Genomic DNA, 19540 nt, shown 5'->3' on the forward strand with positions numbered 1-19540 from the left:
CACAAGTGTGTAAGCATATGCGTTCAAACGTTGATATCAAGTTGCTTGCACATTTCTTCCAAAAAAGTTATAATTTAATGTTGATTTAAACTTAATTGTTGACATCAATGTTACTGGGAAGAGTGTTTGAAATATGATCCATTAAGTCTCGGAAAATAAAATTATACCACACATGATTCATGTTTCACAAGCAGGTGAGAAGTTAAGTCTTTTACAACTTCATGTTGTTATGTTGAGATCTTCTGCACCAGTCATCTGTGATCCAGCACAGTGCTGTCTTTCTGTTGTGACCATTCACTGTCGCAAAACATTATCGATGTGGCTGCAGTTTTTACGAAGGAGCATTTTGAGGACAAAATCTTATTGTTTTGGGCAGATTTTCTGTACCATCCAGAGAAAGATTTGGCATCTACACTTGAATGATATCAACAAATGATATCAGCATTTACCATATGCTGCCTTGTAATTATTCAGTGAAATGTCAATTACTTTATGCAGTGGTACAATCAAAAACATTTTTGGAGATACATTTTGTAAAGATATAAGATACTCTTGGAAAAAATAACAATTTTAAATGCAATTAAGACGGTCTCTGCCTACAAGTTTTGCCATGTGATTAACAATCAGTAACCGACTACAATCCCCAAGTTATCTACCCAGCACCAGCAACAACAGATCTTTGAAGGTTGTGGAGGCAAACAAAAACAAGAAATTTTCATAGTCGGCACTAACCGACACGAAACTCAACAACTTCAGTAAAGCACATTCATTAATACCCACAAAGCACAAAGAAAATCTTTCTTATGCAGAAATGTGTTTATTAAATATCAGTCACTTTTTAACTTAAACGTTTCCTTTTTAGACATCTTATTACAAAACATAAGGTAACAAACAAAATACTTTTTTTAAGTGAAGAAATTTTATTTTAATGTCAAAACCAAGGATCTTTATTCCGTCCCATCTTCTTGCGGAGGTTCATACTGCAGAAGCTGATGATTAAATGAAACATTAGACAACATCAAAGGTTTTCTCTTATAAAGTCATTAATATGCAAGTTTCTGTTAAAAAAAAGCAAATCTGGTTACTATAAAAATAAAAGACCTTTTGGTAACCCTTAACTTAAAGCCTTTATGTATAATGCATTATAAAGTGTAATAACGTGTGTTGTCATACATTTAATGTTGTTGTTGTAAATAATTACAACCAAATTAAAAATGCAAAGTGTAACAATTAATTGATAAGTGTTATAATGTTTTAACTGAAGTAACAATTATTCATGAGACAATACAATGCATTATAAGGTGCATTACCAGGCATAATTACAAGGCACTACTTTTATAATGCATTATACATAAATTCTTTAAGCAAACGTTATTGTACAGTGTTAAAGTCTCTAAATATTGTTAATTGTGACAATCTCACCCTGGTTTTCAGCTCCTTATTCTCTTCCAGGAGCTGTTGAAATTTCTGCTGTAAATCATTCAACTCCAGATGCAAACTTGTTGCATCGTCAGACTCAGATCCAGCAACGCCCAAATGATGTTTGATAAAGCTGGAGGGAGCTTGGTTAAGGGCTAACCATTAAAATAAAATATACTGCTTCTGAAAAATGTGTCCGTTTTTGGAGCAATTTTAGTTCAGGAATGCCTTTTGGTGAGAAAAAATCAGGGTCTAACGAAGCACTGGCTGCACAAATGTGTTACAAGACATAGCCGTGTACATACAGAAAGCTAATATTGGCAGCATTTCACTGCCGCCTTTGTCTGCATGTTGTGCTCTCGATGATGTGAAGCACTACAAACTGTTGTAGGAGACTTTATATATTAGCCCATATATATATTATATTTTAGTTGCTATTTCAACGTAAACATATACATTCCATCTTTATTATAATAATAAAGACAGACAACAAAAACCCATCTTCAATCACTGTGTCCTCAAGTTAACCTTCTTCAGTGCATCGTTTAGGTCCTAATGCAAGTGTGAATGCAAGCAGAAAATAGGCAAGTGACCATCTTCTTCACCACGGAAAGCTGTTATTTCAGCTTCTATAACCACATGATGCAAAAGCATGTCTTGATCCTACCTTATCCACAGACAAACACATTAACAGCAATCTATTTGGTAATGATTGAAAAAAGAAAACATTTAATTTGAAACCAGAAGCTGGGCAGTACTCATTTGTTAAGAACCACATTTGCTTTGTGCTGAGAACACTTTCCATGTGTTTTCACTGGTGTCAGGAATGAATATGACTGTCAACATTAAGGCAGAAAAGGATACTCCAGGGCATTGTTGGGTTTCTCCGTTTCCTCGTATAAAGCCACCAAGACTGGAATATAGAACACAAATCAGCCTGATACAAAGGAACTGATAAGAAATACACATTTGCTAAAAGATTCTACCATTGGTGAGGCTGTTTAGGACTCCAGCCTTCTCCAGATACCTCCTGAACTGCTCTCGCTTTGACTCGGATGCCTAAATGTGCAAGAATACAGGCAAAAAGGTTATTTAAGCTACATGTAAATAAAATGTATTATCTGCTACGTTTTCAGAATATATTGTGTTATTCTATCTAGCGTTTAATAACATAGCATTTAAAATACTCCTCAACTTAAGAACAAGACGAATGTGATGAACTGCACTTATATAACTTTGCATCATTGATCGAGTAACAACACTTAAGTAAAAGACTATTGAATCAAAATACTCTTTTGAGAAACTTTTTTGTCTGATATCGTATGGTCTAGTAACTTACTGTAATGACGTGCAGAAACTTTGATGTGATATAAGCAAATGCGTTTACACGAGTGTACTAAATTAAACCTTATAACTCAAAAGGGTTCTTAAACACTTGAGAGGCAACGAAACTTTTTCCACAAAAAACGTCCACAGTTACATATGTTTCGTCGTTTTTTATTTCAGTACTTTAATTGGTTACACGAATGGTTTCGAATACTCCAAAACATGCTTACTACACTTTCGTTATAATGAAACCACGGTTAATTTTCGTAAAGGTTAGTTTGTTTGATTACTCTGTAAAGGTTAAAGTGTTTGTTGTTGTTTATTTAGGTAACGTTACTTACCCTGTAATGCGCCATCACAAACGAAAGTGCCACAACGTTTGATCGCAAAACTCCTCAGCTGCACCAATCTGCTGTGCGCGTGCGCGCTGATCATTGGCGGAAGACAACACGCCGTTGGCCTGACGACGCTTAAAGGGAACGCCGTCAAATTTAGACTGCGTCCAAATACCCCCACCTGCGGTCTCAAGGTCCTTCTGTAACTTACTGGACTTTGTTATTAGCTCATTCATTTTATAACTAATGTATATCAGGCCATTACATCCAATTACATCATACAAACATGAAAACCTGGACATTAATTCTTGACTGTTTTTATCAGTTGAAACCGTGATCTGACCTCACATTCTTCTTTGATGTAATTGACGTTGATGTGTTGTGTTAGAACACTGACCTGAGCAACAACTTAATGTCAAGATAACAGTGATGTGTAATAAAGAGTTATTACCTCATTCCATGTGGGCATGTTCTTATCAATATCACAGTGGTTATGTCTCTGAACGTGACATGGGTTAGTGCACATGATTTAATCTCCAGAGACACAAGCTGAACATGAATAACTGTTATTGTCCAATTGACAATTCTCACCTCAGTGTCTTTCTTTGTTGTTTCCATTGACTGGCAGCCCCCACCTCTCTCCGAGGATCATCTTTGACCCTCGTCCGGTTTACAAAGTACTGGAATTATGTTATAGAGCATTTAATAATAGAGTACTTTAGTGGGTGGATTATGATATATATCTAAAATGTGTAAAAAAATCTTGCATTTCGATGTGGGAGTACTATAAACACACACTGCTGTAAGTGCACCAATGCAAAATATATTTCTGTATGTAGTTAATTTGATTATTGGATTTTTTAATTGAATCACTAACACAACGGTCACTTTAATGTATGTAGCCTATATCCTGTATAGTTCCGATTCTTTTTTTGTCAAAATTTCATAGACAATTTGCCATGCTCTCATCCAATGTAACATTGTAGCGTAAATGAATGTCTTTTAGATCCAGTGTCTTTCAAGAGTTGGTTATTGCGTGAGAGATCACACATCAATGAGCGACTGTTTTTACAGACAGAAAGATGTTATTCATGTTTAGTTTTGATTAAGTTTGTATTTATTATATTTTATTTAAATGACACAATTGGGAAGCAGAGAAGTTCATCACAAACAACTCATTATGACTTCAGATTTGTGTTGGTGTTCACCAGACGAGATGCAATGAGAACATACCGATGCTCAACAGGGTTCAGCGAAAGACAGAGAAGGACGTGCAGCATCGATTGGGGATTTAATTAGACAACAAAGACGGAATGTTTCGCTTTAGTTCGCGTCTGTGGATTTCAACAAATATATTTTATCTGAGATTAAGCTAATCAAATCAATTTGGAATGGTTTAAATAATGCCGAATCCTGGACCGAAATACCACTTTTGTTTATAAGTGGAAGCAGAGCGCTATCTTGCGTCTTCTCACCTGTACTTACTCCTCATCCATTAACGTGTGCAAACTCATTTTATGTTTGTATTCACTTGTTTATATAAGGATCATAACGTTCATATTTTTGCGAAATCAAATGTTTCTCACCGCCTGTTGTAAAAAGCCGGTTTGATGACGCACTGCGTTGATACTAAGAGGTCATTGGATGAAAGGACGCCTTTGGAAATGATTGGTTATTGAAAGCGGAACGCGGGTTTAGGAGTATTTAAAATGGTCTGCAGCACTCAAAAGTATGTTTTTTGGTTCGCTACCAGTCGTTAAACCTGCTTGTTTGATGAGGAGATGATATTGCTGGTGGATTCATCTGACTTTTGTTTAATACTCGACCGTCATGTTGTGAGTAAAAGCTAAACCGCGCTTGTATGCATCTATATGTCGTTGTTTTTTTTATTTTAAAGTTCGAAAGGCATCGTCTCTGATTGATGGTCTACTTTTTTTAATAAAAAAATCCTCTAATCAGTGATTTTTATTTTTCTACAGGACATAAGGTAAAAAATGGATTAATATTCTTTTTATGCTTTCGATTCAATATCTATTTTATAGCTTTTTTTCTTTTATATTTCCGCAAGCACTGAACATTCATTAACGTGAAATGTTATTGCTACTACAATCCACTAGATGTCACTTTTCATTTTACAACGGGTGGATAGAATCGGAACATCCGAATCGAAACCCATCCCCAGGTGGTAGGGTACACGTGCTCTATCCCTCACAGAGTAAAGCACCTCAACACTGAGGTGAGTGCATGATTTAAGAAGTGCTAAACATGACTGGATGATATGATTACTTTTACTTGTGTATTATATTAAAACTTTTGTTTGCCATAATTGACAGAGGCCATTTTTACGTTGTGTTTCTTTAACAATGCAAGGCATAATGTTTATTTTAACTTTAGCCTGGTCAATTTTATTAAAACAAATGGGTGTAACTGTTCTGTTTTACTTTTTAAAATGCCGTTTACTTTATAATGGTATTCCTAAACCTTTGGTGTATTGTGGTTGTCCTGGTGGGCATGGGTCTAATGTAAATTTACAAATATCATTTATAATTTAAAATATTCTAATAAAATCAAAAGGCAAAAAGTGTTTATTGCTGATTGTTATTTTGAATAACAATCATTTTTGTTCTTCTCTAGATGTTTTTGCATGTGCTTTTCCATTTTGTTTTAAAACAGTTTTTAAAAGCCATTTAGAATTGTGGCTGTAGAAGCAGTTACAATTTAGAGGTAGGATATTTTTAGTTGTCACCAGAAAATGTTACAAGTGTTTTTGTCTGGTAAGTGTGTAGTTATGTTTTAAAGGTGTGGTAACTGAGTAGGGTATTTCTACAGGCTGGGAAGTCTGGTGATATTTTTGCAGGTCTGGTGAGTTAAAGGATGTGTTTCTGGTGGGCAGGTGGGGACGTTTCTATAGGTCTGGTGGACGAGTGGAAATGTTTCTGCAGGTCTGGTAGGTGGTAAAAATTTTACTGGTATCATGCTTCTGGAGTCCTGATAAGCTAGTGGAGACGTTTAAGGAAGTCTGGTTAGTGAGGGGAGACGTTTCAGTAGGTCTTGTGGGTGGTGATATTTGAACAGGTATGGCGAATGAGTGTCAACACTTCTGAAGGCCTTATGGGTGAGTGGAGATGTTTCTACAGGTCTGGTAGGCGGTGATGTTTGAACAGGTCCGGTGAGCAAGTGGAGATTTTTCTACAGGTCTGGTAGGTGGTGATGTTTGAATGGTCCAGTGAGCAAGTGGAGATGTTTCTACAGGTCTGGTAGGTGATGATGTTTGACCGGGTCCGGTGAGCAAGTGGAGATGTTTCTACAGGTCTGGTAGGTGGTGATGTTTGAACAGGTCCGGGAGCAAGTGGAGTTGTTTCTACAGGTCTGGTAGGTGGTGATGTTTGAACAGGTCCGGTGAGCAAGTGGAGTTGTTTCTACAGGTCTGGTAGGTGGTGATGTTTGAACAGGTCCGGTGAGCAAGTGGAGATTTTTCTACAGGTCTGGTAGGTGGTGATGTTTGAACAGGTCCGGTGAGCAAGTGGAGATGTTTCTACAGGTCTGGTAGGTGGTGATGTTTGAACAGGTCCGGTGAGCAATTGGAGATGTTTCTACAGGTCTGGTAGGTGGTGATGTTTGAACGGGTCCGGTGAGCAAGTGGAGATTTTTCTACAGGTCTGGTAGGTGGTGATGTTTGAACGGGTCCGGTGAGCAAGTGGAGATGATTCTACAGGTCTGGTAGGTGGTGATGTTTGAACGGGTCCGGTGAGCAATTGCAGCAGTTTCTACAGGTCTGGTAGGTGGTGATGTTTGAACGGGTCCGGTGAGCAAGTGGAGTTGTTTCTACAGGTCTGGTAGGTGGTGATGTTTGAACCGGTCCGGTGAGCAAGTGGAGCTGTTTCTACAGGTCTAGTAGGTGGTGATGTTTGAACAGGTCTGGCGAGCAAGTAGAGATGTTTCTCTATGCTTTTCCCTAAACAGGTTTTAACACATGTCCTGGAGGACCCCTAGTCCTACACTATCTCTCTTATCTGACACCCTATTCTGGTCTTGCAGTCATGAATGAGCTGATGCGTTGATGAGGTTTGTCAGATGAGGGAGACATAAGATGTTCAGAACTAAGTTTTCTCCAGGACTGGGTTGGAAATTGACTAATTGTCATGATTTCTTTGTAGTTAATTTTTTTAGCAGTTTTCCTTTTTTGCATTCTTGTCTCTCCTGCATATCCCTCCATATGCCTTAAGGATTTATGCCACTCTGAGATGTTAAGCTCCTCTACACAGTAATTTGATTGGCTTTTCTGCATTTGTGTATTGATAACATGTCTCAATTCCAAACAGAATTCTTAGTCAACGTTTGTTTCAGAAGTGATTTTCTCTGTGTGCAACAATCTAGCAGTCTTGGTCTTTTTGCGCTACATTGTTTATGTTCCGTTCCCCAATGGTGAGTGTCAAAGTTTTTCTGACAGGCCTCTAGTGACTGAATCAACCTTTGACGCTGGAATAAATCTGGTCCTCGGGTAATAACCACAGGATTTTGGCTCCATGAAACCATTGTATTTGTTGTACAAAAAGACACTGGGCATGGACTTAAGACAAGTTTAAAGCATAGTTTTAGTAGTATGGAGCTGTGACTATTCCTGATTTTACTGGAGACTGTATTGAGGATCTGCTTGGGTTTCTATCTTTCTGTGAAAGAATGGTTTCCCTTCTGCCTAGATTACTGTCAACTGCTGTGAGCATCCCTTCTGTTCTTGCAAACTGCTTCACAACTGATTCTAAACATCTTAGGGACTTTTACTGTGCATTTTCACTTGCTACATTCACACTTGATAATTCTGTACATGTCTCTCTACTGGTAGAAGGATTATGATCATCGTCGTCCAGTTTGATATTCTGCGCCGCTGTGGTGTTGACAAAGGCTGTGAAAAATACCACTTTACTTAACTGTGATTGACTGTCGTTACTGGTCACTGACTAGATGTCTGTGCCCTGTTTCGCAATACTTACTGCACTTAATCTTTTTTGTTTCAGTTTTTATCTCCGCATGTATAAAGTCAGAACACAAAATATGCGTGTAGATGTCACTGCTTTAATTTTGCACTAAGGGTTTTAGTCCCAAATCACACCATGTTGAAATGACTATTGACGCAGTATTGTTACAATTTACATTTAGACATTTAGCAGACGCTTTTATCCAAAGCGACTTACAAAGAGTTTAGGAGCAATTAGCGCTAGTTCATACAGGAGCCATAATACATTAGGTGCCAATACAGTTACAAGTTACTGGTTTCAACAAAAGCTAGACCACTACCTGTTGAGAGAAAGGGTTAGTGTTTTTTTCATTTATTTGTCAAGTATTCACAGAAGAGATGGTTTAAGTAGTTTTTTTAAATGTTGTGAGATGTGGTTGAACGGACAGAGTTAGGAAGAATATTCCACCAGGAAGGAGTTGTGAATGAGAACGAGTGGGAGAGCGAATTACTGCCCGTATGGGAAGACAATACAAGACGCCGCTGGTTTGCTGAACGCAGGGATCTTGAAAGGGTGTAGGAGTGCAGGAGAGTGTGGAAATAAGCCGGTGCAGAATGATTTACTATTTTTAGTGAAAATTTGAAGTGTGGATCCATGGACGAAAACTGCTATTAGCTGGAGTATATGCTGCATAAATAAAATTTAGTTTCACTAAATTAACAAAAAATAATTTACATTATACATAACTCTCATTCAAGCATTTCTTAATTTTTGTTGTGTTGGAGTTTTAATAGCATCAGCAGGTTTATCAAAAAAAAAACATTTTTGGCACTATATTCTGCTCCTTAAATTTACATTTATTTAGCAGATGGTTTTATCCAAAGCGAGTTCAGGGAGCAATGAGTGATATGTCATACAGGAGCAATAATACAATAGGTTAGGGTTGGGAAGTTACTAAATCAACAAAAGCAAGGCCACTACCTGTTGAGAGAGAGGCTTCGTGTTCCTTATTTGTCGGTCAAGTATTCACAGAAGAGATGACTTAAGTATTTTTTAGAATGTAGTGAGAGATGTGGTTGATCGGACTGAGTTTTTTCACTTTTCTCAAAACTAATGTTTTAACCCAGCCTTTATGTGGTGGTACTAAGCCGGTTGTATTGAACTTTCATGCTTTTATTTTGCAGATCGGTAAATCTGGAGGAGAAACTGAGAGATCCAAATATCTGTTATCCCCATAAGGTCTTTCTAGAATTCTTGGAGTGATTTTTCCACTGTTGGACCGAACAGTCTGGAACTGTTACAGTAAGTTTCCATGCGAGTCTGATTAGGCAGGGCACAATTAGATTTCTCAGCATGGGTGTGTAGCTGGTACGGTGTTGGTTTACTTTCTAAAGAGCTCCATTATCAGTCCTGCAGTGGAAAATTATTGCATCACTAATTGAAAATGGATGGCACTAATATACATTTCTTGAAAGATTGTGCACATGCATTGACTGTTTCTATCTAACTGTAGTAAACAATTTACATGTGCCGAAGGTAATGTTTTTCTGTTATTTGGTCACAGTTGGTGTCTCAACAAAAGGGCACTTTCCATCTGCATGTTAAGGTATTTTATACAATGGCTTTACATACTCCTGGTGACAATTTTTAATGATGGCCATTATTTTCTTGTGTAGTGTCCTGACCGGTTTAGGAGATCTTTACACTAGCCTGTAACACAAGTGAACTTTAAGGCTGTGATTGTCACTGGCTGACTTTTATACCACCCCCACTTGTGGATGTTTTTACTTGTATTGCTGTGGAAGAGTTGTCTTCAACAGAGCTCCTGAAGAGAAACGTTCAGTTTGCTGCAAGTCCTGTAAATCATGTACGGACCAGTGATAAAAGGAGAAACGTGCTGGATAAATTAGAACTGCAGGATCTGGATGATTGTGAAGTGTCCGGAGTGGAAGGATAGACTTCTTAACCTCATTGAGAAGTACGAGTCAACCTTTTCACGTGGAAAAATGTATTGCGGAGATGCCACCGACTTTGTCCACAAAATCCACTTGGTGGATGAGAAGCCATTTCGACTCTTATCGACGTGCAGCCCCCAGCCACTATCATAAGTTGCGCTTCTGGCTTTTCTTAATGTTCCCTTGTTTGAAGCGCATAAGTACACTGCTTTTTCCTCTCCCTTTGGCCTCCACGAGTACAATCGTCTGCCTCAGGGTTTGACCAACAGTCCAGCAACCTTTATGGTGATGTCCATTTTCGGTGACGGAAATTTCACAAGCCTTCTCTGCTACTTGGACGATCTGATGGTTTTTGATCCGAGTGAGCGAGTAGCTCTTGACCGACTGGAACTTGTTTTCTCACGCCTGTCTAAGCACAACTTAAAGCTAGCGCCAAATAAGAGTATGTTCCTCAGGAGATCCGTCAGGTTCTTGGGACACGTTGTTACTGAGAATGGTGTCCAGACCGACCCAGAAAAGGTGAATGTGATCAGTGAAATCCAGACTGCTGACCTCATGGAGGCAGATGGCATAACCCCTTCTCAAAAGAAGATCAGATCTTTCCTGGGTATGATTTTATATTACCAGCATTTCATTATAGACTGTTCAGTTAAGGCAAAGCCTCTTTTTAGTCTCCTATCAGGTCAGTCACGGAAAAGAACCCAAAGGAAGTGTGGACGAATGAGGAAGCCACTCAGTGTCGTGAAGCTTTCACCTGAGGATTGGACTAGTGAGTGTCATACTGCTTTTGAAACTTTAAAGCGAGACTTGCTGCACAGTGTGACTCTAGCTCACCCAGATTTCAGTCATCCCTTTATGCTCTCTGTTGATGTTTCATTTGATGGCATAGGAGCTGTGTTATCTCAGGTGCCCCCTGTAGAGAAAATTGCACGTCCAGTTGCTTCTGCCAGCAAAACACGCTCTGTCTCAGATGAACTATCCAGCACATAGACTCGAATTTCTGGCTTTAAAGTGGGCCGTTTGTTACAAGTTTAGCCACTGGCTAAAAGGGAGACATTTCACTGCATGGTCTGAAAATAACCCCTTGACCTATATTCTAACCAAACCCAGGTTTGATGCATGTGAACAACGATGGGTGGCGAAGCTCGCTGCATATGAATTGGACCTGAAGTATGTGCCAGGCACGAAAAATGTTGTTGCAGATGCCTTGAGCAGTGAGCCCTTTGTCAAGTCTTGTGTCAGCCATCGTCTGTTGAAAGAACCATACATTTCTCTCTTGGATGAGGTAAATGGTGTTGTTACTGGAACAGTGCACGATGCCTTCCGTGTCACCTAACAACTGTCAGAACGTGCAAGCTACCAGTGATGACGAAACTGAGAACGAGTTGCAGGATGACGTGAATGACTCATGCTCTGGATCCATTGACGCTGCTAAAGTTTTTGTTTTTCTGAGTGCTCACTGCGATGGAGTTAGTCCAGTGCCCGTGTCAAGTCCAACGTCACTCCAGCTCCCTGATGAAGATCCATCTGTTGCAATCCCGTTTTCCAGACTTGCAAATCTCCAAGAGCAGGACTACATAGTCTGTAGAGTCATCAATTATGTTCCGAGATATAAACGTCCTTCAAATAGTGAGAAAGCAGAGGAATCTAGCTCTGTAACAAACCTTTTGAAGCACTGGAAAAAGCAAAAAATTCGTAATCATGTGCTGTACAGAGTAAAGAAGGATCGACTGATGAATAAGAAACCCTTTCAATACGTTGTACCAGATTCTCTAAAACGTGACGTTCTCCGTGGTGTTCATGACTCAGCTGGACATCAAGGTAGTGCAAGAACTCTCTGCCTCTCAGTTGAAAGGTTATTTTGGCCAGAAATGAGTAAAGAAATCAGGCTTTATGTGAAAAACTGCCAGATGGGTGTTGTCGGGAAGACTCCAGAGCCAAATGTTTGTGTGCCCCTTGAGCATATTCGCACATCTGAGCCTATGGAACTAGTATGCATAGACTTTTGGAGTGCTGAACAGACTTCAGGGAAGGTCGTTGATGTCCTAGTAGTGACCGATCATTTCTCTAGGATCATTTTCTAAGATGGCTCATGACTTCCCTTGTCACAACCAGTCAGCTAAGCAAGTTGCCCATCGCCTTTGGGATTCCATAAATTCAGAAGAGGTCATTCCAAAGAGAATACATTCAGACCAGGGTGCAAATTTTGTAAGCAAAATCATTAAGAACTTGCTTGAGATGGCTGGTGTTCAAAAATCTCACACCACACCATACCACCCTATGGGTAACGGTCTGGCAGAACGTTTCAATAGGACCTTGGGTAATATGACCAGAGCTCTCCCAGTGATATCCAAGGCGAGGTGGCCACATCTTCTAAGAACATTAACCTTCAGTTACAATTGTACTGTGCATGAAACAACCGGGTTCGCTCCTTTTTATCTTATGTTTGGGTGTACCCTGAGGCTGCCGATCGACATCATGTTTCAGCATGTCCTTTGTGATGAGAGTGTGGTCAGCCACCATGAGTTTGTCACTGCGCTGAGAAGAGCACAGCTGCAGAAATTGCCCGGAAGCAGTCTCAAAGAGCAGAACCGCCATGCCGTTCCTTACAATTGGAAGGTCCGAGGTTCACCCTAAGCAGTGGGAGATAGAGTTTTGCTTGCAAACCGTGGAGAGAAAGGCAAGAGGAAAGTTGTGGACAAATGGGACTCTGTTTTGTATGGGATTCAATCAGTGAGACCAGAGATTAATGTGTACAGGATTAAGGATGTTCAGACTGGCAAAGAAAAAGTTGTGCACAGAAATCTGTTGCTTCCAGTGAATTTATTATCCTAGAATGATGGTGAGAAAGACTCTGTTCGATCGACTTAAGCCCCCTAACAGACTTATCTGTGAAATTGACAGTCAGAAAATTGATTCACATAGTGATTCACAAGATATTTTTCAAAAAAATAACTTTGTAGTGGAGTTGTTCATATGTTTGTTTAAATCTTGAGTCTAAATGACGATTCGTTTCTAAGAGTCAACTGTTTTGTTAAGAGAATGACTTTGAAGTGAGTTTTTCTTATCTGAGAAAGAGTCTGAGAAGTTTATTTGCATCAAAAGATATTTGAAGAGCAGAGATACATTTGTAACCACTAGGAGCGTGTAGACTGCACCTCCTATAGTCTGTGTTAAGTGTGGAATCTGGTACCATTCCATTCTTACACACTTCCTGGGAAAAGATAAATTATCTGACATGCTGTATTGTAACGCTCTTTTACTCACACCTGTTTTTTTTTTTCTTTTCTCAATTTTCTTTATATTTAGTTTGTTACATATTCTGGTTCTAGCCCAATTTAGCAGAATTTAAGGGGGGTGTATGTAATAATGTTGTTAAATTCATGCCTTAATTGGGAAAACTCTACATTGGCTGTTGCGTCACCTGCATTGGCATGCGTGATATTAAGGTCGGAGCTACGTCACCACGAGCAGAGTCTCACATCTCTCGCTGCTAAGTCGCATCAATAATCGCTGCGTCATAAACAATGAGTTTAGATTGATTTCAAGTGTAAGGTTGAACTTTTATACTACACACAAGTTTACTTCATATGTCTGCTAGTTCTGTCAGTCGAGGCAAATATGTGTTATTTGCGTTTGATAAAATTGTGTGTGTGTGTGTGTAACCTGCTCATGAACTCAGTATCTCTGTTTATTTCATTCAAGACTTTGAGCAACGTTGATGTGTTGATGCACTGTCCTTTAACCAGCTTTTGGTCGTGTTGGTCTCCGGTATGCGTTAAATTCAGATTTGTTATGTTCTGTGTAAAAAAAAAAAAATTATTAGCAGAGTTGAGTATTAGCATTAACACATGTGCTATGTGCTGAACTGTGTAACTGAGCTATTTTAGGTGTGCGTTTGTCTCTTTTGGTATTTCACTTATACAAAATATGTAAAAGATGGTTAAGTTTATAATTTCTCTGCATTTATGTGATTTGATGAGAAATGAGAACAGAGAAAGTGATTTTATATTTAATTTCTTTAATGTATGTTTTATTCCACCATATGTTCACAATCTCTTTATAACAATGTATATTCAGCAGAGTTTCACATCTCTCGCTGCTGACTTTGAGCAACGTTGGTGCGTTGATGCACTGTCCTTTAACTAGCTGTTGGGCGTGTTTGTCTGTGACATGCTCCAGTAAAGAGATCTTGAGTGACCATCCACCTGCTCTGTGTGATTCCATCCACACAAACACACACACAGTCACAAAGACAATACAAACTGAATTTTCCCTATCTGTAATCTGTAGCCTAAACTGTCTTCAATGCTCATCTCTTTAGTTACAGATGCCAAATTCATATCTGAATAAGCAGTTGTTACCATTTTCTTTTCCTCTCCATTTCTATTTTCAGAGGTTATCAGACTCTCCTTTGGAATTTTTTTTATGAGTGACATCTGACTGATGCTGAATCTTGTCACTGGTGCCCAGATTACAATCAACTGCTGCAGAATCAATCGCTCATGTTTCTGCAGACTGCATCGGAATTTAAGATCAAGTACATTCTAAAAATGTGCCTACGTGACTGTTTGTTTAGGAATTGCTAGAGCTGTACACAATATACAACTAACCTAGTTTACAATTTACTTCAATATCTGTTAATTACTCTTGTTATGAGGAGGACTCCAGAACCAATTAGATCAACTTTGCTCCATCTTAATATTCTGCTCCACTGCTGTGTTAAAGTGCTGAATACATCCTAGTGCTTGTGACTGCGAGAAACCTTTCGATTATCACCGTCTGGAAGTTAGTCTGCTGCAATGGAACTCAATGGATGATTTTTTTGCTCCTTGTTTCTTATAGCTTGCGGTGCTTAAAGTTGTTAGGGTTGTATCTGTCCATGCATAACTCTGCACATGGAATATGCATGTGGATTGTCACCACAGAGTTTATTGCAGTTTCTTTTACATGGAAACTATAACGTATTGTTTAAAGCAAATTGTACTTCGAAACCTGTTTCAATGTCATTCTCTTTTTATCGGACTACAAAACAGATGATTTCTAATGAGCCTCTGTTCTGCTAACGTTTTACTTCTGTTTCTGTATTCCTAAGGTTCCTTGAGACTCTTGGGTTGTTTGCTTTGGTTCAGTCATCAGTGATCACTGTCTGTCATGTCTGCTACATTGGAATGTTGTAGTTTGTGAGTTTCTCTACCTTGTTTCTTATTACTTGTAGCACTTCATAATCTTTAAAGTTGAAACCACTGTATGTTTTTGGCATTTCAAAGCCTTTGTTAGGTGAAGCAACTTGTATTGCCATTCGGATAACAAATGTAGTGGTTTTGTAGGGTGCTTGTTTAGAAGAGTTGTCTCAGTGCAGCACATCTACCTGCTGGAGTCCACAGTTTTGTAACTATAAATTGCTTTCTGTACATAGTTAACAGCAGTTGATCGATCAATTCAACTTTTGTCTGTTAGTGTTTGTTTTTCTTCGCTCTCTGCTTTTATCTGCTTTAAAGCGGTTCAATCTTGCTCTTGGAATTTTATATCCAACTGTAGAGTTTTGACCCAACCGTTATTACTGTAAGAGTGTGGTTTGCAGCTTCAGATACGTTTACAGTTCATTTGTTACAGGCATATGAGTAATGTGGTTTTAGCTAAACTCTTTAGGAAGGTAAATGTTATGGTTGAGGCCAAAGGACAGTTTGTTCTCTGAACTGCGTATGCTTTACATTTCTACTTCAGATCTATAGACTTTTTCATGATTTAGTGAGTAGTCCTTTTCAAGCTTGTTTTTCACAAATTTCCAGATTGTCAGTGAATGTATTTGGTCAGTTCCTCAAACACAAAGGCTTTTTATTTGTTCAAGACTTTAAATGTGGTAGGTTACATACTTGACTTAAGCCAACGTTTTTCACCATTTAATAAAATGAATGAGTTAAAGGCAATTCAATATAATTTTTTTATATAGTTCTGTCATTCCAGAGCATTTCATCATATGGCATGGGTTAGTATCAGACTTCTGCTCTGTGCTCATCACGTACACTCTAAGAACATGGACTGAACACACCACATAAATGCTTTCTGGAGATCTATTTTCATAAATAGTTAGGGCTATTATGTACTCTGTAATAATCTGCCCGCTGTATTACGATTTTATCCTTGTTTAACCAGCTTTGTCAAATATTTAACTAGTTGTATATGACTGACTGGTGTCTTGATGCTGTTTGTTCTGGAGAAGCATTTAGTCACTGTTAACAGTAGCTATATTGGGTACTTAGTCAGTTAACTCTTGTAGTTGGATGTGAAGGTATTTACATAAGGGCTGCTTCTTCCATTGAGCAAGGATACAAAGACAGTTTATTATTTTTTTATTGTATTGTCATGATTTTAATGTGCGTTTCATTAGATTTGTAAGACTGGCAGTTGATTTGAACAGTTGTTTTGTAAACTATTTCTAGCTTATTTTTCCTTCACTACTAACATATCCTTGCTTCTGTAGATCTTTAAACCATCTGAAGCAATTACCCAGTCTTTCAGTTTAGATGACAATTACAGCAGATGGGTTAGTTTGTGATTTGATATAAACTTTTCACAATGATAGCTCTTGAGGTACAGAAGCCATTCATTTTGTTACAAGTACCGTTTGTGCATTTTTAGACTTGATTGTTGGAATTATAAATTTATGTCCTCCACTTGTATACTGATTCATGTTGCATGTGGAAGCATTTTGTCCACATAGTCATTTGTTTGCTCAATGGGAGCAACAGCCTTGTGAATACTTAACTTGTCTAAAGTCCTAAATGTGTATGGTCTGTATTGTTTCACTTATTGCAAGGTCTAATTATTAAGTGATTGTTTTGTTTTGATTGTGTTGGATTCAAGTGAATATCCAAAGTTTATGGACAGTTGTTTTGCAGAAGTGGTTGCCAAATATGTGAATGTACAGTATATGCAGTTACAGTTGAAAGAAAAAGTATGTGAACCCTTTGGGCTTACTTGGATTTCTTCATAAATTGGTCATAAAATGTGTTCTGATCATCATCTAAGTCACAACAATAGAGAAACATAGTCTGCTTAAACTAATACCGCACAAACATTATACGTTTTTATTGAACACATGTAAACATTCATAGTGCAGGGTGGAAAAAGTATGTGAACCTTTGGGTTTAATAACTGGTTGACCCTCCTTTGGCAGCAATAACCTCAACCAAACCTTTCCTATAGTTGCAGATCAGACCTGCACAACGGTCAGGAGAAATTTTGGACCATTCCTCTTTACAAAAGTGTTTCAGTTCAGCAATATTCTTGGGATGTCTGGTGTGAATCGCTCTCTTGAGGTCATGCCACAGCATCTCAATCGGGTTGAGGGCAGGACTCTGACTGGGCCACTCCAGAAGACGTATTTTCTTCTGTTGAAGCCATTCTGTTGTTGATTTACTTCTATGCTTTGGGTCATTGTCCTGTTGCATCGTCCATCCTCTGTTAAGCTTCAGTTGGCGGACAGATGGTCTTAAGTGTTCCTGCAAAATGTCTTGATAAACTTTGGAATTCATTTTTCCATCAATGACAGTAATCCGTCCAGGGCCTGAGGCAGCAAAGCAGCCCCAAACCATGATGCCCCCTCCACCATATTTCACAGTTGGGATGAGGTTTTGATGTTGGTGTGCTGTGCCTTTTGTTCTCCACACATAGCGTTGTGTGTTCTTTCCAAACAACTCAATTTTGGTTTCATCTGTCCACAGAATGTTTTTCCAGTAGTGCTGTGGAACATCCAGGTGCTCTTTTGCAAACTTCAAACGTGCTGCAATGTTTGTTTTTTGACAGCAGTGGCTTCCTCCGTGGTGTCCTCCCATGAAGTCCATTCTTGTTTAATGTTTTCCTTATTGTAGATTTGTCAACAAAAATGTTAGCATGTGCCAGAGATTTCTGTAAGTGTTTAGCTGACACTCTAGGATTCTTCTTCACCTCATTGAGCATTCTGCGCTGTGCTCTTGCAGTCATCTTTACAGGACGACCACGCCTAGGGAGTGTAGCAACAGTGCTGAACTTTCTCCAATTGTAGACAATCTGTCTTACCGTGGACACATGGACATCAAGGCTTTTAGATATACTTTTGTAGCCCTTTCCAGCTTTATGTAAGTCAACAATTCTTGATCGTAGGTCTTCTGAGAGCTCTTTTGTGCGAGGCAAAGTTCACATCAGACGACGCTTCTTCAGAACAGCAAACTCAAAACTGGTGTTTTTTTTGTTTTTTTTTGTTTTTTTTATTGGACAGGCCAGCTTTAATCAACACACCCAATCTCATCACATTGATTGGACCCCAGGTTGGCTGACTCCTGGCTCCAATTAGCTCTTGGAGAAGTCATTAGTCTAGGGTTTCACATACTTTTTCCACCCTGCACTATGAATGTTTACATGTTGTGTTCAATAAAAACATCAAAAAGTATAATGTTTGTGCGGTATTAGTTTAAGCAGACTGTGTTTCTCTATTGTTGTGACTTAGATGAAGATCAGAACACATTTTATGATCAATTTATGAAGAAATCCAAGTAAGCCCAAAGGGTTCACATACTTTTTCTTTCAACTGTATATATATGCAGTTGCATACATTTTTTTCAAAGTTGCTAGTGTTTCCCCACAGCTTATTGTACTCTTGTTTTCCTTTTTACCCGAAGAGCTGCAGGTGCCTTGATTGCGCCGGAAGAACTTTGTTTCTCAAGGTCATATGTGTTTTCTAATCACAAATGTTTAGTGGCATTCTCTTCATGGCTTCAAAAACATGCATTTAAAAAGCTACTGAATAGGAAGATGTCTTTAGGTTTGGTTTTACTGCTTTTTTACTCTGGAATTTTATGTTCTATAAACAACATTTTCAGAGAAGTGTAGGTTTTATTTATTTTCAGGGTTTGTTTTTGTTTGTTACTGGAGTGTTGCTTGGGATTGTATTTTCTTTAGCATTTTAAAATGTATAGACAAGAATTGATGATTTTCAGATTCCCCCTATATCCCTCCATAACACATTGAGCTCTACTGTGTGTCAGTAACAACTTGCTGAATTTTGCACAATCTCGAAAGCATTTACTGCAGTTTTAAGTTGTGGTTCTTCATCAGGAGCGTGTCTGGAAGGCTTTTCTATCATGTTGCCTACATTATTAATCCATCCCAAACAAAAGTCTTGTCCCATTTGTTTTGTTGATGACATTTCGATGACCATAAGTTTGTGTTTGTCCTGTCTAAGTGGTACTTCTATCCCTGTCTAACTACAGAATGAGTCGATTTTTGGGTTGTGCTTTTGCACTGTTGCAAAATTTATGAAGCTTTTGCCTCGTAATGTTTTTTTTTTAAAGTTGTTTCGGTGCTAGTTATGGAATGTAATCTTTAAAATACTTTTTTAAATTGAAATAAAAATTTCTTGCTCCGTTTCAACTTAAGTATTTGCATTGTGGGTAGAGTAAAGTGGTTTGTGCATCTCATGGTAGTGTAATTGATGGCCATTTTTGGCGATATTTAAATGTTGTGTAAGAGTTAGTTTTATGTAGCAAGGGTCTCTAACTTTCACTTAATA

General features: G+C 38.5%; 1 protein-coding gene across 1 annotated transcript; it reads right to left on the reverse strand.

The window, feature by feature from the left end:
* Positions 1–897: 897 nt before the first annotated feature.
* Positions 898–3224, reverse strand: mycbp (MYC binding protein). The gene is made up of 5 exons (XM_056741156.1): positions 3087–3224; positions 2406–2478; positions 2284–2332; positions 1423–1552; positions 898–989 (listed from the first exon to the last, which is right to left on the reverse strand). Exons 1-5 carry the CDS (start codon positions 3099–3101, stop codon positions 948–950), a joined length of 309 nt encoding a protein of 102 aa, XP_056597134.1. The 5' UTR covers positions 3102–3224; the 3' UTR covers positions 898–947.
* Between the last annotated feature and the right edge of the window lie 16316 nt (positions 3225–19540).

The sequence above is a fragment of the Triplophysa dalaica genome, chromosome 25 (assembly GCF_015846415.1).
Source record: "Triplophysa dalaica isolate WHDGS20190420 chromosome 25, ASM1584641v1, whole genome shotgun sequence".
Taxonomy (NCBI): domain Eukaryota; kingdom Metazoa; phylum Chordata; class Actinopteri; order Cypriniformes; family Nemacheilidae; genus Triplophysa; species Triplophysa dalaica.

Excerpts from the sequence above, each read along its gene's own strand:
- mycbp (XM_056741156.1), bottom strand. Across the intron at positions 1,553-2,283 it reads AAACCCAACAATGCCCTGGA|CTTTATCAAACATCATTTGG; the intron begins GTATCCTTTTCT and ends AGCTCCCTCCAG. Across the intron at positions 990-1,422 it reads ATAAGGAGCTGAAAACCAGG|CTTCTGCAGTATGAACCTCC; the intron begins GTGAGATTGTCA and ends TTTAATCATCAG.